The 22,565-nt window shown below is 38.8% G+C and overlaps 1 protein-coding gene across 2 annotated transcripts in view; it reads right to left on the bottom strand.

The window, feature by feature from the left end:
* Window positions 1–21,724, bottom strand: part of GABRB1 (gamma-aminobutyric acid type A receptor subunit beta1) — a 340,668-nt gene extending 318,944 nt beyond the window's left edge. For both annotated transcript variants that reach the window (XM_054582134.1, XM_054582135.1), the window contains exons 1-3: window positions 21,582–21,724; window positions 21,347–21,438; window positions 20,842–20,909 (exon numbers count right to left, since the gene is read on the bottom strand). In XM_054582134.1, coding sequence (XP_054438109.1) covers window positions 20,842–20,909; window positions 21,347–21,438; window positions 21,582–21,661 — 240 coding nt within the window. In that variant the 5' untranslated portion in view covers window positions 21,662–21,724. The remainder of the gene's footprint in view (window positions 1–20,841; window positions 20,910–21,346; window positions 21,439–21,581) is intronic.
* Between the last annotated feature and the right edge of the window lie 841 nt (window positions 21,725–22,565).

Raw genomic sequence — 22,565 nt, 5'->3', positions numbered from 1 at the left:
ATCATAGGGCTGGTTGATATTGAAGTGAGTAGGTGGAGGTGGAATATAAAGACCCAGTTCACATTCCTCAATTACAAATAATTCTTAAGGATCATTTTAGCTCCAGAGTTCTGCTTAGGGTTAGTTACACAGTTGTAATAACTAAATCTTGATTTGACTTTACCAAGGTTTTCCTTCTCCCTCTGATTAATGTTGCTCCCCTTGCTCCCCAACAGGAATTGCTCCTGAGAACATTCTCCAATATAATCTGATAAACAGAAATTTCAATCTCAGAGTTTCAGGGGAACCCAACCTACCCACCCTCCCTTTTTTCCCCCTTACATTTGAATTGTTTTCTGATTTCCACCAGAATTACCTGTACCCACTGAATTTACCCTAGCCCAGCCTAGCATACCTGCTTGTACACTCATTCTCTCTCTCTCTCTTTCAGATCCCCTCTCCGCTTCTTTTGCCTTCTCTGCTTATTTCACAAATGCAATTGTTCTGCCTGGTTCTCTCATTTACCTCTCTGGATTCATTTTCACATTATCAATCTTTATGTCAAGATGCTTATCTTCTTATGGGCTACCTCATTGTTTGGTGCTAAATAGTTTGCCATATGGAGTATGACTACCTAGGCACCTCAATGCTCAGGAGCAAAGGTTGCCCAGGGCAGCTGCTATCTGCTTCCATCAGGATAGCTGGTTTAAACCTATGATGTTTAAGTTCGCTGAATGCTCTGAAAACTAACCCACAGAGGATTTGCAAGAAACAGAAGCTGGTCTTCAGGTTCCAGGCAAATGTACATTGATAGAAATATTCATAATGCTAAGATAAAGTCAGGGAGGAAAACAAGAGAACTGAACAGAAAGTTAGAAGGCACAGGATGCAAACAGAAGCATCAGCAGAGCCAGCAAGAGGCCAGGAATAAGGTGTGTGCCTCTGAGGAGTTTAAAGCATTGCTTTGTAATTTGGGGGCTTCAACACTGCTGGTATTTAAAAGGTCATAGTACAAACTAGGTCTTAAGGCACTTTGTGGCTATGGTAGCTCTGTACTTCTGAGTCTGTATGCAAAACAACTTTAAGTTGGTGGTCCAAATGCTTTTAAGTAATCGTGCAAGCACTACAGTGACTGAATTGCCTGATTACCCCTCTCCCCACCTCTTTGCTCTGCATCGGAATATACATATTAATATTCATGCACGAGGTTTTCTGCCTCTGGGAGAGGTCTGGTAGGAAATCAGAGAAGGAAACAATGATTATGCCTTACTGCCATGGATTGCCTTTCTGTGCCTTCAATTCAAGTCTTCCCATATTTCCCATAGTGGTTTGGTCTCCATATTATTTCTGTGAAAAGAATGGGTCCTGGGCTTATTTAGCACCTACTAGGCACTGGGTTTTCTGCTTCCCATATGGAGTTATTAATAATATTTTTTATATAGCCAGATGTTAGTTGACATCCTTTGAGACTGAAATCAATTAACCCAAGCCCTTTAACATGTACTATTGTAAGTCCCATGTTTTCCCTGGAATTTTTGTGCATGTCCAGATTGTTTTCACAGTCACCTCTGGCCCTAATTTCTTTTTTATTCTAAACTCTTATTATCATTCTGGTCTTAAGCACATGACTGTTCCCTTCTGTGCACTTCACGCTGACCCAGATGGAAACTCGGCACCTCAAAACATTCCAACCAAGCAACTGAACAGAAAACAGACTTTTTGAAAAAGTTGAGAATGAGTCACGTTTTATATCACAGCAATGAAAAATAACATCAAATAACAGAATCCCTATTTTAAATTCTTTGAGCCACTCCAACACTAGTCATTATTTGCTGAGAACTGTAACTTCTTTCCTAGTTTCTCAGTTCTTTTTGTCTCCACTCTTCTTCTTTGCTCTGGCCCCCTGCTTCCTATCCTGGCCTCAACTTCCTGGCATTATTAATCAGAGAGCTTTCCCTTCTTAACTCTGCACAGGATTTGTATTTCTAAAAGCTCCTTAACATGTCCCCTAAACAAAGGGCCACTTCACTTATTCTGGGTCTTGATTGTAGCATCGCAGAATAACTGGTAGAACCATTGAAATCACCTCTTTCTTCCTCCCTGCTATTCTCAGCAAGTGGAAGGGACACCCCAAAGATTTATTTTCCTACTGACATAAACTATGCCCTGCTGCTTGAGAAGAAATAAGCAGGCTCTGCGAGTCTGAATGACATTTATTTTTCTTGCCCCAACACTCAGAGGCAAGGACGTTAACAGAGAGTACTCCAGAGACAGCCAGAAGCTAGGGTGGGCCAAGCACCAACCCATTCGTTTACCACCATGCTGCTTTGCCAGAACAGATGGTAGCCAGTGAGTCTCCATTAACTACTAAGTTAAGGAAACACAGGGAAAAAGAGAGTACAAGAAATGGAAAGACAGAAGAGAGAAGGATCGTCAATGATATTGAAATAGATAAAGCTTGTGATTGTGTTTCATTTATGAAGGGAGGGGGAGAGAATGTGAAGAGTCAGGAGCTGGTGTTGAACATTCTTTGCTAATTTGCTTCTGAATGCAAAGGAGACAATTTGGGGGAAAATGGTCTTTCTTTCGGTACTGAATGTCTACTTATAGCAAGCCATCTGCAAAGCAGCTGTCCAACAAAGATAATAAGCAGGTATCTATAAACTCTTATTCATCAAAATTATTCTTTGCTTCCCTGAACTGTTTCCAGTGGGCCTTTATCTTCCCCTTTGTATCTGGAATTTTCACACATTCAAAGATGTCTTCTTGGGGACTTCTAACTACATATACATATATATATATGCTATATATATGTATATATATATCTGTATATATATCTGTGTGTGTGTGTGTGTATCCATACCCTGATATGGGTTTTTATTTTATAATAATTCTGCAATAAAAATCAGAAAATCAGAATTTCCACACATGCAAAAAAATCTTCCTAAGGAGATATATATATATATATATAGATATCAGCCTGTGTGTGTGTGTGTGTGTGTGTGTGTGTGTGTGTGTGTGTGTGTATGTACACTGGTTTTGACATTTAGGTTTGATTTCTCTCTGTGTTCAGTGGGACATATATATATTGGCTAATATGGGTTTTTCTTTTGTAGAAACTCTCCAATAAGATCAGAAGGTAAAGGGGTTTTGAACTTACAAAGTAATATTCTGGCCTGATAATTTTAGCTATGAAAATAATTCTGAAATGACATATTTTCATACCTCAGTAAAACCCACAAAGCGTTAGTCCCAAAGTCATAACTTTTCCTCCATTCCACTTGTGCTGCACCTACCCCTACCCACCCCCGGGAAGTCAGCAATATCCTGGCACCATAGGTAATAAAATTCTGACTTGATCTGACCTGTGTGTGCCTGAACTTGTGGGGACAGCAGCCTGCAGTGAAAGCACATATATAGTTAAGCCTGTCCTTGCCAAACTCCCCACTGAGACATAAGAGCACATGTTATTCTTTAGCTGTAAGGGATGAGCAAATACAGCAAGATCTGTATTGGTGAGTAGCAGTTCTATGCTTTATATAGTACCTCCCCTCACTCACCCCCCAAAAAGTAAAGGTGAAAGCTTGCAATGGCTTTAGCGCAATTTAGAGGTCTCTTTAATAGCCTAACTGCATTTCTGAAATACAGAAACAACAGTTTATTTCAAGCAAGTTGTTTTTCCCTAACTGTGCTCCATGAACGTCTCCTTCTTTATAAGCATACTGTTGTTCTGCAGTAAATCTTTTTGGTTTTTATTTCTGTAGAAGGGAGGTAAGTGATTGCCATATTTCTACTGTCATCATTTAAATCCAGCCAAAAAAAAACAGAGGTTTAAAATTTTTTAATACATATTCTTCTGTGAGGCAGAGATTTGAAAAATACCTCCTGTAAGCTATGTGGTAATAATAACTTGCTATCTTAACCTTGAGATGCCATCTGCATTTCATAATGTAATTTCTCAGTTCTGAAAGGACAGTGATGAAATGATCTGACCTTTACATATTCAGGTTTGATTTCTCTCTCAGTATTCAGTGGGAGAAATAAAAAAGAACTAAATATACTCGAGTCTTTTCTGTCTTCTCTACCGTGGAAGGGGTTGTCTAATTAACTTCCTCATGCTCCCCACCAGGAAAGAGTTGTCATGCTTCTCCCCTCTTGTTGTTGAAACCTGCCCTGCCCCGCCCCCCCCCATCAGAGAATCCTAGACTGGGGCAGTTTTTTCTTCCCGCTGGCAGGAAATCTTGTGAATTTAAAAATAACAGGTTTTAGATTTTCTGAGTCTTCATCTTGGACTTCAACACACAAATCACCCCTGCAAGCAAACCTGACAGGAGAAATGCTGTGTTGCCTGTTTTATGGAGGGAGAAACAAGAATCTCGGCTCCCACCAAACAACTCTCTCTTTTGGTGAGAGTTATTTTCTTTCTTTCTTTTTTTTCTTTTCTTTTCTTTGTTCTTTTTCTTTTTTTACACCTCTGACCATGAGAAGGTTAAGAGGCAAGGATCTATCCAGGAAAGTAATTTGGCTGAACTGGAGCAAGAAGACCAACTATCCCCATGCTAATGCTTGTCTGAGGTCTGAAATTCAAGACTCCGTCAGTTGGGAGGGACTCAGCCTGACCCTTCACTTAGAGAAATAAAAGGTCTGTTCTTAATAACACAATTCAGAGTTAACTCTAAAATGGAAAAAAAAATCCTGTTAGATGAAATGAGAAAGTGAGCATGATATTGTGATTTATAATAAGAAATATATATTTAGTCTTCTTCCCTTCCATCCTTCTCCTTTTCTGGCACAGAAATGCTAACACCCTTGGAATTTCCTAAGAATTTCCTAAGTGTTGAGAGTGGTAAAGTTGTGTTTTGTTATGTTAATTAGTCAACTTTTGGAAAGATCCTAAAGATAAGGGCTTGTTGTCAGGGTAGCCAGTCACAGGATTTGAGGATTAGAACTTTCGATCCCATTCCCTGACCTCCAGGGAAGAAAAAGGGACTGAAGATGAAGTTCAGTCACCAAGGGTCAATGATATAATCACTCATGGCTAGGTAATGGAGCCTCCATAAAAACCCAAAGAGTTGGGGTTTGGAGAGATCCTGGGGTGGTGAACACATGGAGATGCTGGGAGGGAGATGCTCCTGGAGAGGGCCTGAAGCGCTGCGCCCCTCCCCCACACTTTAACCTGTGTACCTCTTTCCTCTGGCTGCTCCTGAGTTATGTCCTCTTACAATAAACCAGCGATCTAGTTAATAAAGTGTTTCTCTAAGTTCTGCGAGCTGCTGTAGCAAAAAAGAACTGAATCCTAAAAGGAGGTTGTGGAAACCACTGATTTATAGTCATTTTGACTGTAAGTGCAGGCAACCTGGGCTCGCAACTAGACTCTGGAGTGGAGGAGCAGTCTTGTAGAACTGAACCCTTAACATGTGGAAGCTCTACTGTCCCTGGGTAGTGTCAGAATTGAGTTGAACTGTAAGACACCCAGCTGGTGTCCAGGCAATTGCTTATTGTGTGTGTGAGGAACATCTGCCCCCCCATCCTCACACACATACACACCGGAATTGGGTCTCAGAACCTAAGCTGGTTCTGAAGTCAAACAGACTTAAGTTTTCAACACAGTTCCAACTGAAACCAACCTTCCTGGACTCAGTTCGTTATCTGTGAAATTGGGATATTAAATGTTCCTCTATCTGATGGCTCTTGTAAAAACTGATGTCAAGTATTTATTCTGGTACCCGATACATGATACGTATTCATTATATTTTAATAACTGTTATTGTTCTTTATGTTAAAGGTTGTCTTTTTTTCCCCTGGACTACATACAGAAGTATATACAGACTTGAATTGAATACATTATATTATATATTTAATTCAACATGTTTAACTCAGCCTGCCCTTTGTAGAAGGCACTTATCAGGCATAGTCTCCAAGAAGATCTCATTACAGGAGACCCTTGGCATTTGAGAATTTAATGTCCCCTGAATCTCCTCTTTATTAACTACTCTGAAGTTAGTGACATGCAACTTTTTCTAAAATATTAGTGGGAGTACAGTGCACTGTAACGTCAATAAGTTAGTTGTTCTAGGAAGGGTGACTGAATTAATAACAGCCCAGCCAAGGGCCTTGCCACAGCCTCTGAGTGTGTGATTGTAATATTGAATTATATAGACTGCAAAGGATATCAAAATGTGGGGATTTGAAGATCTCACAATGGATTGTTTGTAAGTATTAAGTAAAAATTATAGAAAGTGAAATTCCTTAATCAAGATTGGTCTTAGAGAAATGCTTTTCTTGTCACACCATTTTGACTTTGGACAGAAGAACAATATAAGCCAACCAGGACAGATACAATTATCTTTTCTTGTTCTGAAGCTTTCTAAGGATGGGTGCTTCTAGGTACTCTTTGTAGCTCTTTCCAGTATCACCTCACTTATCACAGTCAAGATGTTCTTCCTTATGTCTAAACTAAACTTTGTTTTTTTCTTCAAGAGTTCTCTCAGAAAGGATATCGAATCTGTTCTTTCTTCCAATTTCCAATAAGTACCTAACACAGCACTTTAGGTAACATCTTGTATACCATTGTTCCATGATTTTGATCAGTGAATGGATGAAACATTTTCATAAACCTGAAGAGAGTAATCAAGCCATAACTTAATCTTTACAAAGTTTAACTCTGAGGTAAATAATATCAATTGCTAACACATTTCCTCTTAGGACCCATTTTACTAAGCATTAACCACATTCCCTAATCTTTGAAACCCCTTTATCTTTAAATGTTATTAGAAGTAATGATGTTTTGTGATCTAACTGATTCAGTGACCTAGTTCCTATACATACACTCTGAAGCCATTCTACCTCAGTGAAAGTCACAGATCTATCACTTAATAGCTGTGTAACTTTGGGAAAGTTATTTAACTTTTCTACATCTCAGTTTCCTTATTAGTAAAATAGAAATAATATAGACACATACTTCATTATGTATCATTATAAATTAAGTGGATTAATACTTTTAAGGTACTTAGAACACTACCTGCTTTGTAGAAGTGCTCAATAAGTATTATTACTAAAACTCTAGGATGATTTTTCAGATCTTGAGATTCATATTCCATTAATGAATCTCTCTCTTTCTGAATACTCTTAGTAATCTTACCTCAACAAACTTCTTAGTACTATTTTCTCTGCCTGGAATATCCACCATTTTCCTACCTACATTATTTTCCTCTTAAACATCTCAGCTTGGTTGCCCTCTTATCTATAATACCAGTAATGAGTATTACTTTTGATCAATTTTGATCTTATGGAGGTGGTTTTTTTCCCATAAGTTACCTTCTCTGTGAGATTCTTGCCTGTTCCTTGAAGAAATACTGTAAATCCTATTATTTTAAATAACCCTCATAATTTCTAGCAAGTTTCTTTCTCTTACAAAGCTATTGGTGAGCAAAAGTGAGCTGACAGATGATGTTTTTACTTGTTTGATTATCTCAAACTTTACTGTGAAAATTCTTTTAGGTTATCTCATCTATTCCACCTAAGTCTACTGTTGATATTTACACATAAAGCACTAACAACAGTTCTTGGTACACATTAAGTACTCAATAAATAAGATGACAATGAATAAGAATAAGTAGAAGGAGGATGGAGAGGAGGAGGAGGAAAAGAAGAAGACGAAAGAGGAGGAGGAAGAGGAGAAATATTTTCCCCAAGTCAGGCAACACATCTCATTTAACCTTCAATGACCTAAGAAGAAAGTGTTATTTATCCTCATTTTAAAGATGAAGAAATTTGAGCTTTGAGTGGTATGGGATGATCATAAGTCCTGGCTTTCCCAAGACAGTATTGGTTTACACTTCTTGTAGCAAGTAATATGAATAGTATTTCCATTTATTATTAAAAATGCATATTTGGACAATAAATGATGAGATTTGACTCAATTAATGCCAAGGTAACATGTCCTGTTAGTGGAGGGGTTATAACTAAAACTATATAACTAAGTCAACTCCAGGGCTCTGATCCCTAGGTTAACCTCATGAAAAACCGTATACACCATTTCTTCCAGGGAGTAATGCAAAATATGAAATTTAGAGAGCTTTGAGAATACTATAACAGATTGAAATTTTATGTTTAAGAGGTCCCTGAGAACCAAGAGAACATGATCAGCAAGTAAGGTGGAGGAAATTCTTTTCATTTTTTTCTGTCATCTCACAGAATAACTTCACAATTAGAAGTATTGTGAATTTCAACGGTGCAATGAAAATACCATACAAAATATTATTATATTTTATTATGAATGATATGAATGCTACCCCTGATGTTCTGGTATTGAAAAGGAAGAAAGTCATTAGAAACCTGGAAGATAATAGAAAAATAATAAAAACACCAGCACTTAAAATTTATGTAGTAATTTAAAGACTATACATCACATAGGCAGAACATATTTGCATATGATTTACCTCTTTTGATTCTCACAGCTCCCTGAAGTAAGGAGAACAGAAATTATTTCTCTTTCACATGGAACTGAGAATTAAAGAGCTTAAGTCCTGAGAGTTATACTTCAGAGTATAAATTAGGATACAACATCATTCTGATATTTCAAAGTGATTTAAAATTATTGAAATGTAACTTGACAGAAGCACATTCAAGGGGAATGTACTTAAGCGGAAAAAGCAAAATTAAATTTGCCAGATAGGGAGTATCTGGACTTAAAAAATTACCCATGTGCTTCCCACTAGACACTGAATTTAACTATGAGATTCATCAGGTTTTTAAAACTACAAGACATTACCGTCACCTTGCCCAGTCAGCAGGGATGCTACATCTAGAAAGAATAGAGGTGAATTTGTTGATTTCACATCTCGAGCTAAAAAATATTGGGCATTACTGTCAAATCAAGCCAAATGCCTTTGGAGCACAGAGGATCAGTGTGAACAATGCTGCCTCAGCACACCTTAGCCATTTTTTCTCTAGCTGTGTCATATCAGGTCCCGAAGTCAGAAAACTGCTGATTCTGGGCAAAAGTGTAAAGTAACTTCGGTCTCCCCTTTCTCCTCCTGTCCCTTTCTCATCGCTGTCCCTTAAACAAATCTGTTCTCTCCTTCAACCATACATTCACACTCTGGTTTAAATACAGGGATTGAAAACTAGCATTATTGTCGCTTCCCTCAGGACTATGGGTATATTAGCAGAATCAAAGCTGAAGTTACTGAGATCCAGTGATGGTACATCAAGCTGGTAGCTTCCCATTGAATTTGAAATCACCATATGCAGATGGCCCCCATGTACACTACCGACACATTTTCATATTTTGACTCAAAAACAAACCTCCTCTCAGTGAGATTGAATAATATTAAAAAAAGAATAATGGCATTTGCTTTGTTGGGTTTGGGTTCACATATCTCTGTCCATTTTGCAGAACCAGAGGTGCAAATCATTTGAAATGTAGAACAGTCCATGGTGATTCTGCAAAAACATAATTCATCAATAAGTGCTTATGTTCTAAAACAGTGATTTTGAACACTGTAGGGCAGATGCCAACTGTGTATCCTGCAAGTTACTCCCTTCTACAAATTCAGAGAACCAGGTTATGAAATCCCCTTCAACCTTTACAACAACACAGCTTGTGGGGTGTCCCCCAAAGTTGTGTTTGCATAGACATAGGAGATATATGCCAATAGCTTACCAAGGACTGAATATGATTTTCCAGTTTTTTAAATACATTCTACTCTCCAAATTTTTCATCCCATACTCCTCATTCCCATCTTCAAAACTTCTAAAAATCAGTTCTCACCACACTAATCCAAAAGTATCCATTGGTCAATATTATTAACCTTTATAGTGAATCTTCTTTTTCTCTTCTCATCAGCCTCAACTCAGTTGTTTCTTTGGGATGTGCTTACTTTTTGTGTTAGGGATAGAGTGGGGAACAGAGCAGAGGGGCTGTGATGTCAGAGGAAAGAGTCTTTTATCACCATGTAATGTGATAGTTGATTTAACACATTCTACTAGTTATGACAAATTACTGTGTGGATGTGAGAGTTTCAGACAGAAGTTGACATTTGAAAGCAAGCATACCATGTAGTTGCAAGGACACAATTAGAAGCAAAAATGACTAGAGATGTAAATAAGTAGATAGCTATTGAAAGGTATATATACAATAAATATATATTCCTGGATTAGACATATTTTTGACTTTATATTTTCAAATTTGATTAAGTTTCTTGGCTGTCTTTTAAAATATGACTTATCTCATTCAAAACTTCTCCAGATTGGCTGAAGAATCCCTTTTCATACACTACCTGTTATGTTTGATTTCCTTCTTTTCAGATGCCATTCAGTTTGTAGCCGTCAATAAATTTATTATTTAATAATTTCTTAAGCATTTCCAGAAATAATGATGGTCCAGGTGCCAGCATGGAGATGATGTTTTGAAAATGACAGGCAGTCATTATTTTCTAAAGCTGATAAATGTTTGGTTTATGTACGGAAGTCTCCAACTTACCATGGCTCAACTTACAATTTTCCTACTCTACAATGGTGCAAAAGCGATATGCAGTCCGTAGAAATACGCAGTCAGTCCTTCAAATCTGGAATTTTGATCTTTCCCAGGTTAGTAATGCACAGTATGACACTCTCCCCCAGGGCTGGGCAGCAGCAGGAAGCCACAGCTCGAGTCAGCCATGTGATCACAGAGCAAACCACCCCTACTCTAGAGTATACTGTGTTGCCACCATTTTTTAGGCGGTTGTGTGATATGATTTTTGCATCCCATCATGTCTGTGCAATGCCCATCTGTGTCTCCTGTTTCTGGTGAGAAGGGGAAAGCAATTACTCTAGAGGTGAAACTCAACAGAATTGCCCATCTGCAGGCTAATGTCAGTGTTCTGAGCACGTGTCAGGTAGGTTTGGCTGACCTATGATGTTTGGTAGGTTAGGTGCATTGAATAATTTTTGACTTATGGTATTTTCAACTGAGGATGTGTTTGTCAGAATATGCCCCCACCACTGTAAGTCAAGAAGCATATACACACACACACACACCCTGTGTGTGTATATATGCATTGATATTTATCATGAAGTGAAACTAGCTATGCTATGTGATAAAATTGTTTCTATGGAAACTGCTCATGATTCGTGATCAACATAAAAGAAAATTACAGATGAAGTATAAGGCAGACCTGACAGAGAAACTATTAATTTCTGAATTAATAATTTAAATGCCATTATTACTCTTTTTTATGACTAGAAAAATTCCTTCATAATCTTAATAAATATTATCATTATTAAGTCCTTGCAATATGCAAGGAGTTACCTACAAAGCATAAAAAATATAATCCTAAACTTCCTGGAGCTTATACAGTGTGGGGGGAAAAAGATAAGGTTAATAAATAAAAACCTTACACATGCTGAAAAGTGATCATTGTTTATATTGGGACTTTTGTCTTTTCAGAGTCTTGATTTTTTTATATGTCCAATATACATGTTCTCCAGCAGAATTCTCTCTAGTGTGGCTACAAAAAAGAGTCCATACAAGAAAGATGACTTCCTGTGGGTTTTGAAGTAGCTCTAGATGCATTTAGGTGGGAGAGGATCGCAGGTGGTAGGAGGGGGAAAATGATGGCCTCTGACACAAGCAAATGTTCTAGGCGCAGGTAGAATTTCAAATAAATGTCATCGAGCTGTCTCTTTGAAAACCAAAAAACTGCTTCCCTTGACTAGAGAATTGTATATCATTTACTCTGAAAATAATAGACCAGAAGAAGAAAATCCTCCTCATGAGTCACAGAGGGCTAGAGTAGGCAGAGACCCTAGCTATCAACAAATCGATTCCCCCTCTTTCAGGAAGGATCCCAAATAAACCCACTCATTCAAGCAGGATTCATTCCTAGCAACTTGCCTGATGAATCCGCTCAGCAGCAGGAGCGAGACATCTGTCCTCTAACTTTTCTGTTGTATCGGGAAGGGCCTTAAACCTCTGCTCCTTTTCACGGTAGGAAAGGATGGAGTAACTGATTGCTAACAGCTACCTAAGAACTGTCTTCTATTTAAATCTGTTTCTCTGTCTTCTTTCTGAAAACTAAATAACATAATTACTGAATGTGCCTTTGTTTAAATAGGTATCCTCATTCCAGAGGACCATTTATGGGGGACAGGGCTCTGTTGAATTCTTTTTTAAAATCATCCCCTTCAGGCCATTCAGATGTTTCAGTTCTCTTGCAAAGCTCCTGGGAGTCACTTTTTAATTTCCTGGCAGCTAAGCTTCATTTCTCAGGGCACGCTATTGGCCTCACGTGTGCTGCCTGTTATACACAGTTTCATTTCATCCCCAAATACGATTTCTACAAGAAATCACACTGCTTTCATGCCATTTCGCATGGAAACACAATGTTCCAGAAGGACTCTGAATCATTTTAGGGACATGGCGGAGAACAGAGCAGATGCTGTGCAAGTGGGTTCCCCCCCACCATATCTATTTTCCCCTTCTATAATATATGGTTTTATAAAGGCAACTAAAACAGGGTATAAAGCTCACTTCTCTGGGGGAATTTGAAAAGTATGGTCTAAATCCCGTCAGGGCCTAGGTCTTCCTAGATAAAGAATAATATTGACAGAGATTAAAATTGCGCTCTATTCTCTGTCTTTGGCCAGCACCCTTTCTTCCTATCTCAAACCAACCTCCTTCAGCCGCTCCATTTTTGGGCCCCAGGATTTCTCCCTATAGAATTTGCCTAATTTGTGAACAGAACTGTAAGACTCACCAAAGAACTAGTCTTTTTCAGGATAATTCTAATTTGTAATATTCTACCTCAATGTTCCCACAAGTACTTTATAACAACATGCTCTGAATTTCTTTTTTAATAATGCTGAAAACATGTTCTTCCACTTCAGTGGTGATCAAGATAGCTGGCACTTCATTACCTGCTGTTTCCTTTCCAGGTGGATGGTGCCGCATGCACCCATCACGCAACGTGGAAGCCTGTAGGGTATCCTAGGTTCATTTCCTTTTTAACCTCCGTTACCTAACCAGTCACGAAATTGCTCTGATTTGCCTCTGAATATCTTCCCCCTCCCTTCCCACTGCCAAGGATGCATAGCATGCTGTTCTACTTTAAGCATTTATCATTTCTCATCTGGACTTTGAAACACTCTCTTGGCTTCTTCACTAGGAACACTGTCCCCAGTTGTAGGCTGCCATAATTCATCCTCCACAGAACCACCAGAATGATCTCTCTGAAATGCAAAACACTGCCCCTGCTAAAATCCTAGCAACTTTTCTGTCTTTCAGGATTAGGATTTATGTCCTTGGCATACCGATTCCAGCATCATTGTTTCTCTCTCCCTCTCCCTCTTTCTCCCTCTGTATGTGTGCACACACTCACATTCATGCATGTGTCTTTTTAAAGTGAAAGTGTAAAATGTATAAGTTCTTTTTTTAAAGCAAACAATTCAAAAGGACATACAAAGACTGTAAGTATTCCTCCTCCAACTCATACTCCTAGTCTTGGGTTCACTTCCAAGAGAAACATTATTATTCGTTTCTTACATATTCTTCCATAAATTCTCAGTGCCAAATCAAAAAAATGTATGATTATAGAGAAGCTTCTTTTTACACATGAGAACACTCAATAACATTGTTTTACTCTTTGCTTTTATAATTCTGCCTTATATCTCCACAACCTTCCCTGTGTCCTTTTAGTTCTTACAATAGTGAGCCAGCCACCTGTAGTTCCCAGAACACTCCATGCTGTTTTCAGGCACACCTGCCAATGCCTATGCTCTTCCTTTTGTTTGGAAGGTTTTGTTCATTTGCAGCCTGTACATGGTGCTATCTACTCTCCCTCTTTAAGATTCATGTCAAGCATTAGCCCTTCACCATGCCTTGTAAGCCAGCCCTCTGCGCACCCACAGGATCCTAGGCTTGTGCATCTCTATGATAGCATCTAACATATTGTCTTAAAATAATTTTGTGCAAACATTGTTTTGTACACTGTGAAATATTTGAAAGCATGGGGCATGTCTTAGTCATATTTCCATCCCCAGAGCCTAGTATAGGCTATAGAAAAAGAGACTAATGATCTGTAAGCATGTATTGAACCGAAACATCCTGAGACCAAAGTAACCATGGAAGTTTCAAAATCTTTCAAAGGGGGAAAATCTTCACATTCTGAAGTAGAAATTTTAAATATTTTTTTTTAAAAGACTGTATTACACAGAGATCACTTCTGTCTTATTCACAAATGTAGTCCAATGAATGCTCTTGGAAAAATGGCTTTTAATCTTAAATATACAATATGATTATGGGTTTTCTTGGAGCTGCAAGGGTGGGAATACCTTAGGCACTTAATAAAAGGGTAGCAGAAAAAATTACTAGGAGGAAAACAATGACTATTAAAATTCTAAAATGGAGCTACTAGGTTCATGATAGAAAACCCACACATCTTTATTCTAATTTTTTTTTTGTGGTCAGCCTTTTTTCCCCCTAAGTTATCACCTCTGATAGAAATGAATTATAAACCCTTTCTTGAGCATTTCTGTCAAGTGCCAAGTAATAGATTATTTGCTACTGACAATTAACTTCCTTCAATAGATAGCAGTCAAGAGATTTTATGAAATGCCCAATCTGCTGAAAACAGGAGTATTCTAAAATGCAGAAACTTGATCAAGATATTATGAAAAAATAAGATTCAGTGCTCAAAAAAGTTCATGGGGGAAACTCTGTACTAACATGTAATCAATTATAAGCATATTTCAATCTAACTTCCAATTATCCCCAAGAATAATAATGTCATTTAAGTTACTAAAACTCGTCATTTGGAAAGATGTAATACCATTTTCTTTTTGAAATGTTTTACCTTTCTTGATAATGCAAGTTTTCACTCATGTGCATTTTGAGGGTACTATCAGGATTTTGGGGGCATGCCAAGACAAAAAGCACCAACCACTCAATTGATACTAAGTGATGTTCAGGTGAGATAAACTCCTTGGCTTTATCCCTTGCTACCAGACAACCTGATGGAAAGATTTTTGGTGGAATGGGTAACTCCTTAATATACTCAGCTCCTAGAAAGTAATGGTTTCCTTTTGTTTTACGTTAAGTGTTGAAAAAAGCATTAGTTTGGCAATAGTGTAGCAATGATCCTAGTTTGAATACAATAGACAGTATTGGTCACAACTAGTTCTAATTTGGTCTTGGCTTCAATATTCAATATAACATAAACCAGGCATGAGTTAAGCCTCATTTTGAAGACAATTGAGCCAACATTTCTTATTGCTGTCTTTGGAAATGTGTTTAACTAGGGAAAAAAATAGAAGATAATGCCATGACCAACTACAATGTTGATTCAGGAAGCCTGGATTGCCTACATATTGCTGCCATGTTCCCAGGAGGCTATCATCATTTGCACTCAGTGGGAATTTGATAAATGCTTGTTAGTTGATGCATCTAGCAAGAAAATAAAGGGAAATAAGATGAACTCTAACTGGAGAATAAGATGGAGAGGAAGAATCTTAATTTTGACAGCCTAAACTCTTTAAATGTCTAAATTTGTATCATATAGTATTTGAATTAGAAATAGATTTAACAAGCATGTCATTTACCTTAGTATTACAGAGGAGACATCTGAAGCCCAGAGAAATCAAATGACTCACTCAAAGTCCCAAAGCTAAATTCTAGAAATATATTTTTTGGTTGCCTAGCAGATAGGAACCAGTCCCCAGAGTCAGGCTGCTTGGTTTCAAATTTGGGCTCTGCCATTTACCAGCTCTATAACTTCTGAACAAGTTATTTAACCTCTTTCAACCTAAGTCTTCCTCTCTCAGCCTCAATTTCTCCATCTTAATGGGTGATAATAATTGCATAATCTTAACTCAAAGATGAAATGAGCTACTAATATGAAAAGGGAAAACTACTTGATCACCATACCTGAAATATAGGATGTGTTCAATAAATATTACCATTTATTTTCAGTGTATTACACATTTTAATACCTAGTATGGCTTTGTAATCATAAGAACATAGGCTTTCAAATGTGAACTCAAAAATTTAAAAATCTGCATAGGATTGCTTTGATGTGGCTTACTGTATTAAAAAATAATCTTTCTGCTATCTCCCAACAGAAAGGCAAAAGTAAGTTTTTCCTCTCTCTTCTCCAAATGGTAAAAAATTGTAACCCAGCACCTAAAAGTGAGACCTGGCTGATTACTCATATAGGAAGAAAATGAATTTATGTCTTTATTTAACTGCTGATATCTGTTCCTACCTTTAAATGGTACTGACCTGTTTGCTCTCTTGCAAAGAAATTCCATTATATCCTCAGAGAATTTACTGACAGCAGCAAGAGTATGTTTAGGCTAGTTTACAAAGCTATTGCCAGCTCCTCAGTAGGGGCAAAAACAGTTTGCAATGCTCTCTATTCTGAAGAGAAGTCACTGGTGTTCTGTAAAGCAGCAGAATAGTACAATATCGTCAGAGTGACAGTGCTTGGCAACATTTTCATGGCCATCATTTAAGGTTGGCTGACTCATAAGTAGGAGGACCGCTTATTAGTCTAAGTCAAACCCAATCATCCAGGCTCTTGCTTTCATCCTGTTGCTTGTCATCAATTACTAAACTAAATTTCCCTTTTGAACACAGCTACCTGTTAAATTACCTAGAAATTGCCTTGAAATTTAATTTGGAACCTTGGCATAATATCTTTCCTAAAGAAATTTAAAAGAAAAATATGTTCATTTCTTGATAATGCTAAATCTTAGAACAATCTACTGCAGTCTTTGCTACTGAAAATACTGTCCACATACCAGCGATTGGCATCGCCTCAGAGTTGTTAGAAGTGCAGAATGCCCACCCCATCCCAGACCTCTGATGCAGAATTCACATTTTCACATTTTAAGATCTCAGAGTAATTCGGGTACACATGAAAGACTGAGGAATACTGACTTAAAGAAATGAATGGGAAGAGGAAAGATTCTGACAGGACGTTAATGTTTTGTGTTACCAAGATGATGGTAATTAGACACAACTGAAGTGTGTACCAGAAACCTGGAACCACATATTAAAATAACAACATCAGCAATACTGGACTTGAACAAAACTGAATATTTGGTAAATTATGCTTGCTTTTCTTTTAGGCATTATTTAAACCGTTGGCTCATTTTAGTTTAGCTTTGGGGATTTTTGGTTGTTTTGTTGTTATGTGTAATGCCTCTAGGAACATTCCCTGTTGCATCCATCCATGCATGAAGGAAGGAAAGACACAGTAAGTACGTGCTAGTTATCTGTTACCGGGGATGGCTACATTGAATTAGGACTCAAAAGATGTAAATTTTTCTGGGAGTGGTCACTAGGGCCATTGTGTCTTTAGATCAGGAACAGGGTGCTCTGTGGGTGGATCTCTTACTTAATCAACAGAAGCCACCTCTTTAATAAGAAGGAACAACTAATCCTTGAAATCTGAAGTACAAAAGTTCAACCACTTGTTTGCATATAGTTAATATCATGTTCCCCCAATCTATTCAATACTACAAAGAGAACACTTGCTTATCACTATCTGTGTTTTACTGGGTTACTTTAAGGCAATTTCTGGGGCTATTGTCTCGTTTTTGTCCCAGCTGCCTCCTCTTCATCTTTAATCACTCTTAAAGTGTGTGTATGTGTGTGCATGGGTGTGTAGATATATGGCTTGGCAGAAATTGTTAGGATAGGTTTGAAGGGCTTAATATAATAATAAAGGGAAATTGCAGTAGTTTTTTAAAGATGATTATTCAAAAATAATAGTATATAGTCACTGCCATGTACACAATATATTACAAGATGCCAGAAGAGAAATCCTTAATTCAATCAATAATATTATAGCCTGAAAAGTCTTTTTCTTAAATATTGCTTTTTTTCTGCATTAATACTATTCCTCAGAGGTTTTGCATTTACTGCTTAGTAACTACAATTCTCAATAGTAGAGATCTTTGACTGTAAAAGCTATTTTATTTTCTTATTTGGGAAAAATACTTTACGTCCTGAATTATATGAATCAGAAAATACTTTTGACGTTATGCTAGCCTTCAAAACAGACAATTCTATAAAATTATGTGGAATTATATTTCATTATAAAGTAACAGAATCTAGTTTCAAATCCATTAATGTACTGTAAAATTATCATGCTATTTTTTCAGGTGTGAAATGGGTGGATAATAATGGGAATGAATAAGAATATAAAATGAGCAATACTTTAGTAATGAATTTTAGTCTGAATTTTCCTTAAAACTATTTTTATATTGTTCATTCTTACTTTTTATTAACTGCAAAAGTTACTTCTTACCAGGCTACTAAAACCTGATTAATATAAGAAGCAATTCATCCTTACATACATTTTCTAAAAATCAAAGCATATTATAGACCATTGTCATAGTCAGGGCTAACCAAACCCTCAATCCTAAAATTCCTCATTGTTTCCATTTTTCTTGTAGTTATTTCCAATCTATTTATTTCAATGCTTTTTCATAGATGAGTGAAAATAAAAGAAATCTTAGGTCTTGTTGATAGTTCTCATTAAAAGGAAAAACAAAAAAGAATAAGTAAATCAAGTTTTGTTATTTTTTAGTGTTCAGTGCTTCTTATTTCCCATATATCTCTATCACCATTGTGGATAAGTAATGGGTAGTTTAGCAGAATATATTTTTCATAGCTTTACCTGCTCGGTGAATATTTTTAAAAATCAAGTGTATAGTCACGTGGTGCAGTGAATCAATAAACTGTATTATCCCACTATCAGGAGCTATTTCCAGGGGCACTGCAATTAAATTCAATTCTTTTTCTGTCCTTATGTGTGAATTCAGTTGAAAAACTGGTTACATAGAGCTTTGGTTGTTGTGGTGGTGGCTGTTTTGGTTAATCACTACTTCCCAATCTGATTCAAAATTTTAAAAAGTCTGGAAAGGTGTTCCTAATATAGTCAACAGAAATATACTTTTTTTTTAAATTCTGAAAAGTATAATATGCTATACAGAACACTGACCACTAGCAAAGGCACTGTTTGTCTTTTGAGCTTTCTTACTTTTCCCTTATTTTATAAATTATCCATGTAGCTACTTACCAGGTGAAAAAATAAAAAAAATAAAAAGTATTATCTATCTACCTGATACACACAACTTGTTCTTTCTAATTTTTTTAGCTGCAATAACATTGATTGGGTATGATTTGTACATCCATATGTGTAAATAATGTGTTTTGGGTTACTTTGTTGTAGTGACATGTATGTGAACAGAATAGCATAAATAAGTCAGTCCTTTAAAAAATTTCTACCAAGTCAGAAAATATTCACTGTGCCTTACTTTTTAAAAATTGGCTTTCTTTTTTTCAATACAACAATCAGAGAACTTATTTTAAAATAGTATTTAAATAAGCTATTTCAATCCAGCTAAGGTGCTATTGGGGTGAGCACTTGCTACGGTATATCAATACCTAATTGCTGTGTTATCAATATAATATTGTATGTCAACTGTAATTGAAAAATCAGGTTTAATAAGAAAAATAATAAAGCTAGGTAAGTTACAACTATAAAATACAGAAATTTAATAGTCACACTTTTATTGTAGTCATATTCAATAAATTATAAACATATTTTTTCTTCCCTGTCCTGATATTTAAAAAATTCTTTAACCTTAACATGTTAACATATAAGGAAAAACTAGTAATGAAATAAAAAGACAATTCAATAACCTTTGCAGCTATAAATGGATAAAATCCCTAAAGGTTTTAGCCTTTAAATTATTCAGGCTGTCTATATTTTTGCTGCCACAATATTTTTTTCCGCAAGCAGGGGGGAAAACGACATGTTGCTCTCCTAGATCTAGCTGTTCCCTAGGTGGTTGGTTCTAGAAAAGCAACAGGCTTTCCCCTCTGCCTTAGCAGAAGCAACAGTTAGAAACTAACTAGAAAACTGCTACCCACAGTGGTTGGAATCAGCCAATAGAGAAAGTGACTGCTATGATTTCAATCCATTTTTGCAACAGCTTCAGAGAGGGAGGAGAAAATAAAAGGAAACAATAGAATGTTAACCCTTTGTAATGAAAGGATTGCACTGTTACTTTCGCCCCCTCCCTTCCACCTTCCCGTTAATCATCAGGCTTTTTCGGCATGCTTAAGTTTCTAGGGTAAAACATCTTAGATTTGCAATATGCCTCTAGACAAATTCAGATCCCACATGGGAACAATACAAGCCTCCCTAGAAGCTGGTGTGAGCACTTTCGTATTAGCAAGCATGGACTGTTGTCTCAGCCTGTTGCTCTTGCCACTCGGTGTGCAAGAGCCTGGAAAGAGGGATGGGACACTCCGAAACCTCGCGGTGCGCTTGCGAGCTGGGTGGCGAGGCTGGGTCTGTCCCGGCTCCGGAGCTGCTGAGACCCGGGGACCAGACCCGGCGACAAGGAGGCTGCGGACCACCGTCCGAGGACCCTAGTGCAGCCCGCCCGACAGCCGGCAGATGGTGCCCTCCACATCGAAACACCAAAGAAAACCAAGCCAAAGTAACGCTTAGACTCCGCCCCACCGGATCCGCTGCTGCCAGTCACCCGTCTTTCCCCAAATAGTGCGGTGCACGTTTCCTTCGGAACACCGCAGTAGCCCGCGTGTGTGTGTGCGTGCGCGTGTGTATGTGTGTGTGTTCAAAATACAAACCAGGGGAAACTGTGTGTGTGCGTGTGTGTGTGTGCGTGCGTGCGTGTGTGTGTGTGTGTGTGTGTGTGTGTCAGAGTGGGGAGCGCACGCGGAGTGGGACTCCCGGGGCCGGGGCGAGATGACCGCCAATGAAACGCAGAGGGCATGGAGACCGGTCCATTTCGTATCTGCGTAAGCCGGGCCACAGAGCCCGTCCTGAGGCCACTCACCATGTTCACTTCGGAGACCATGTCTATGCTGGCGACATCGATCCGCATCCCGACGTCCACGGGGGGCCCTGCCGGGGAGGTGGGACGCATATTCTCAGAGTGGCGACAGGCTGGGGAGGGGAGAGGGGCTTCCTTTGCGCTTACTACATTCTGAATGGGCTCCTTCTACCCCCACCCCTCCTAACAGGGGACAGCCTAGGAAAACAGGTGTGGGCACACGCGTAATGCAGTGACTATGCAGAGGGTGTGTCGGGCCCGGGGAAGGTCGGCTCTGCCTGGGGTTTCATCCACCTGCGACTGGGGGAGAACCTGTGTGTGTGCGTGCGTGCGTGTGTGTGTGTGTGTGTATGTGTGTGTGTGTGTGTGTGTGTGTGTGTGTGTGTGTGTCCAGGGCGTAGGGCGTAGTGTACGCTTACGAAAATTACATGCTTTTTTTGGACATTTATCTTTGACAGTAAAGGAGAATTAGGCGAGGGTTACAGGTTGAAAAAAGATGAAGCTTTACCTCCAAAGTCCGGCCGCAAGCGAATGTCATATCCTTTGAGCAATCTGTCCACTGTCTCTTTCACGTATGACATGTTGCTGGGCTCATTGGCGCTGAAGGAAAGAAGTAGGGACCGTATTTAGAATGAATACAAACTGCGAGCAAAAATAGATAGGCACACCTACCCCCAAATAAGAAGCTACATAATCCAGCAAGCATGTAACAAGAAAAACACTAAGAAAAAACAGCAGCTCACCTGTGTGCACAACAGACCATGGCAATCATCACAGGGAAAGAGAGAAGCCCCAAACTCTCTCGATTTTGTACTCTCCACATTACTAACTCTGATTGAAGAATTGTCTTTTCGGCGAAGATTCAAGGAATGCAACTTAGTCGGCGGCAGGGCAGTAATTCCCCCGAATGGACCTGCGCATGCGCAGAGAGTGCTCGCTACCAAAAGACACCTTGTGCCTTGCAAACAATATTCCTAGTGGAACAGGCAACAGATTTCAAACCCTTTAAAGTTCCTGTCTGTGGTGCTCAGCGTCCTCAGAATAGTCGGAGATATCCTGCTGTTTGCCTGTCGGGGATTCTCCATGCATCTGTGTACGGATTGGAGGTTGCTCTGTTCTTTTCCTCTCTTCCCTCAACTTGTGGGGTTTTGGGTTTTTTTTTGTTTTTAACTCAACTCGCAGGCATCGGGCTGCCTGTGATTGGCACCTTTTGTTGACAGTCACGGGGCTCCTACAACTGGGAATTTGGAGGCAGGGTGTTTCTCTGGTCGCGCGCGCGCGCTCGCGTGTGTGTGTGCGTGTATGTGTGACGGGAAGGACAAAGTAGGGAAAAAGTGAGTGTAGAGGGAAAGCCAGAGAAGAAGGGAAGAAAGGAAGAAGGGAAGGGGCAGACTGGTTGAGGACTCCAAGAATCTAGCCTCCCTGGGAGGCGTTCCGGGACACCTGTTTTAGTGTAACCCTTCTCTGCGGGAGGGAGACGAGCAGGGGCGGGTCAAATATTTCAATCCCTTTCTGTCCTCCCCCTTTCCCCTTTCCTGTCTCTCCAGGCACGATGGGGGCGGGGGGGGGGGGGGGCGACACAAGCGATGAGACAGCATCTCTGGGCATGCAATCCTTTTTCTAGGGCCATCCGCACCAAGTCCCAAGTTCCACTTCTTCCCTAGGTTCTAGTGAAAAAATATCTTTCTTAAATTGCCAGCGTGTTAGCTCGTATTTAGTAACCCGGA

This window comes from Pteronotus mesoamericanus, unplaced genomic scaffold (genome assembly GCF_021234165.1).
Source record: "Pteronotus mesoamericanus isolate MK-2021 breed Mesoamerican mustached bat unplaced genomic scaffold, CSHL_Meso_final contig_68, whole genome shotgun sequence".
In the NCBI taxonomy this organism is placed as follows: domain Eukaryota; kingdom Metazoa; phylum Chordata; class Mammalia; order Chiroptera; family Mormoopidae; genus Pteronotus; species Pteronotus mesoamericanus.
Note: the sequence above shows the minus strand (reverse complement) of the source record. Positions and strands in the feature narration are given on the sequence as shown.